The sequence below is a fragment of the Vigna umbellata genome, chromosome 1, assembly GCF_029865625.1.
Source record: "Vigna umbellata cultivar VRB3 chromosome 1, Vumbellata_1.0, whole genome shotgun sequence".
Lineage (NCBI taxonomy): Eukaryota > Viridiplantae > Streptophyta > Magnoliopsida > Fabales > Fabaceae > Vigna > Vigna umbellata.
In genome coordinates, this window is record NC_142165.1 from 70,196,132 (window position 1) to 70,199,172 (window position 3,041).

General features: G+C 21.6%; 1 protein-coding gene across 1 annotated transcript; it reads left to right on the plus strand.

Moving 5' to 3' along the window:
- Positions 1-2,012: 2,012 nt before the first annotated feature.
- On the plus strand, positions 2,013-2,747 carry LOC148206183 (F-box protein At2g35280-like). The gene has a single exon (XM_088107092.1). It carries the CDS (start codon positions 2,013-2,015, stop codon positions 2,745-2,747), a length of 735 nt encoding a protein of 244 aa, XP_087963218.1.
- Positions 2,748-3,041: the final 294 nt, after the last annotated feature.

The following is a 3,041-nucleotide window of genomic DNA, read 5'->3' on the forward strand; positions in this document are numbered from 1 at the left end:
GATTATTAAGAAAAATAGATAAATTTATTAAATTATCAACCAAAACGCTATGTAAATACAGACGTGGGAGACAAAGAATTTACAAATGGATTGAACAAAATTATTAACTGAATTAAAACATTTTGTTAAATCCCAAATGAAGAAAAAAAAAATAAAAAATGTTACAGTGGCGGGAACTTTGATCATGTATATTTAATAATATTTTTAAGTCACCATTAAAATTTTAAAATGAAATATATCTATTCATGACATTTAGAGGGAACGAAAGAAGGAAAAAAATAAAAGTAAAACGTGATAATAAAATAACTTACGGAGATGAAAAAAACAAACCATCTACATTTGTCTCAGTATAATTACCCTATAAATGTTTAGAGTGATTTGTTTTGTAGAATAAATAATATGTTTAATTATTCTATTTTCATATGATAAATAAATATATATAAAGTAAAATATATATGTTCATTTCAAATAAGACATAATTAAAATTAAGAATATATATATTAAAAAATAATATGATTTAAATTTTATTTTTAAAAAATATTATATGATAAAATTTTATATTTATTACATATTTTTAGTTTACCGTTGATAACTCTTTTAATTTTTCATATTTTGGTCTCAAAGTTAATATTCTATTATTTATGCAGCAATAAAAAAACAAAAAAAAAACTAATTATTCGTTTAAAATAACTTTATACGTCATTATTTCACACAAGTATTGTTTTTTCCTCTTTCATATAAGTTACATTATATATATAATTTCTTTAACATTTCGTTCATTACATGTCACATACAAATATAATATAATATTTATAATTAAAATTAAAATAAATATTTAAGTTATCCTCTTAAATAAGATAGAATTAAAAAAAATATACAATCTAATAGTATAATAAAATTATCATCATCAACAATGATAAAACATTAAATTATAAATATTATAAAATTAATAGAAACACTCATTTCTCACTTTCAAATATTGGTGAGATAATATTGATAAAAGATTAAACTGATAAATTAGATAAAATATATTGCTAGAAATATTAATCATCCTCACAATTAATAAGATTAAATTCAATAATAGGACAAATATCCATTTATTGTATTCAGATTCGATAAAATATATATTAATAAAATACTAAATCGGTAATAAAATAAAAAATCACAAAACTTATTTATCTGGAAAAAGTATTAAATTGACCAAAAAGATAAATTATCTATTTTTCATACTCAGAGTAAATAAATAATTAAAATTAAATGAGTACATAATGGAAAAATACTTAGAAATATTTATTTATTTTTTGTTTGAATCAAAACATAATATTTATAAAATTAAATCGACAAATAAGATAATATAGACAGCGAAACACAATAACATAAATAAAATATTAATTTATCATATTTAAAATCAATAAAATAAATGTAATAAAATATTAATTGGAAAAAAAAGTACATAAAAAGATTTATTATATTCAGAATTAATAACATGATATTGATATAGATGAACGTGGTAAATGGGTTAAAATATATTACATTATCTATTTATTATTTTTAGAACTAATAAGATAAATATTATAAAAAAGATTAATTTGGTAAATAAGATTAAATAGATATCACTATCTATTATTTTGGCTAGTGTTATACATATAGAATTTATATCTTTTCACATCTTTACTCGTTTTAAAATAAACCGTTAGCTTACTTTTAAATCAAATAATATTTTCTTTATGTTTGACAAAATAATATTCATATCCTCTCTTATTTGTAATAAGCATTTATCTTCTTTTTCTAACCATCACACTCATAATTATTATATTAGATAAGATAAAATAAAACTATTATAATCATATAAAAAAATCAATAAAAATGTATATTTAGTATATATTTATTAATATACAAAATATTTCATATAAATCTTCTATATATACAACTAACAATGTTTCGTCATTCACTATCGTATAATTTTTTTTATTTTGAATCTTCAAAAATTTGAATTTGAATTTCAAGTAAACATGACAACTTCAAAAGTGATGAAGAAGACACATTCTAACAATAGGCGACGTCATGAAAGCAACGAGTCTGCTCATTTGATTGTAATGGAAGAATCAGTTTGGAAAGACAACAAAAGACAATGCAGTGAATATAACAAATCTATTTTGTTTCCAATCAAATCACTTCCCACTGACTTATTGGTTAATGTGGTTGCAAAGGTAAGTTCTGAATCTTGCATTGATCATTATAACATGAAAGTATGTTGTAGAGATTTTTTGCATGCCTCAAAAGACAATTATATGTGGCAACAAATTTCTTTAGAAAAGTTTTTATTGCTTTCATGGCCATGTAAAGAAAAAGTAAGGGCATTTGATATTTTCATGCAAAGTTGTAAGGAGGGTGGAAATATTGAAGCTTTGTATAGAGAAGGATTGAGAGAAATAATTAGATATAATGGAAATGTTGAAAAAGGCATTAAAGACTTGAAAATGGCTGCCAAAAAGGGTCATCTTGAAGCCAAATATGTATATGGTTTGATCTTATTATGTTCATATGATAATGATTTAAGAAAAGAAGGAGTTGGGTATATTCAATTTTTGAGAAATGTCAGCTGTGTTGTAAGGTGTAGAAATAAGGTAATAACTTTGTTGGGTAACATATGGAAAAAACCTTATGGAACACTAGTGCGCAATCCAACTCGTTTATGTTCCGAGAGACAATGCAATGGTTGGAGTATGAAGAAGTGTCATTCTTGAAAAATAATAGAAAGGAAAGATGATGATAATAGTATTAAGAACTCATGTCAAAATTGTAGATGGGATGTTGAGTTAAATTTTTTTTATAATGTTTTATTCCATTCCATTTAGTTTTAGTTATCTTCATTCATCCAAATTATTAGTTTTTTTGGAATAGAGTATTTGTAACATTTTGTTTTAGAATTTATAAATACTTCTTTATAATACATACTTTGAATAAAGATGTGAAAAATATTGATTATTTTTTATTGAAATATTAAAATAATTTAAAGAGCATCATGATTTTTTTTTAAT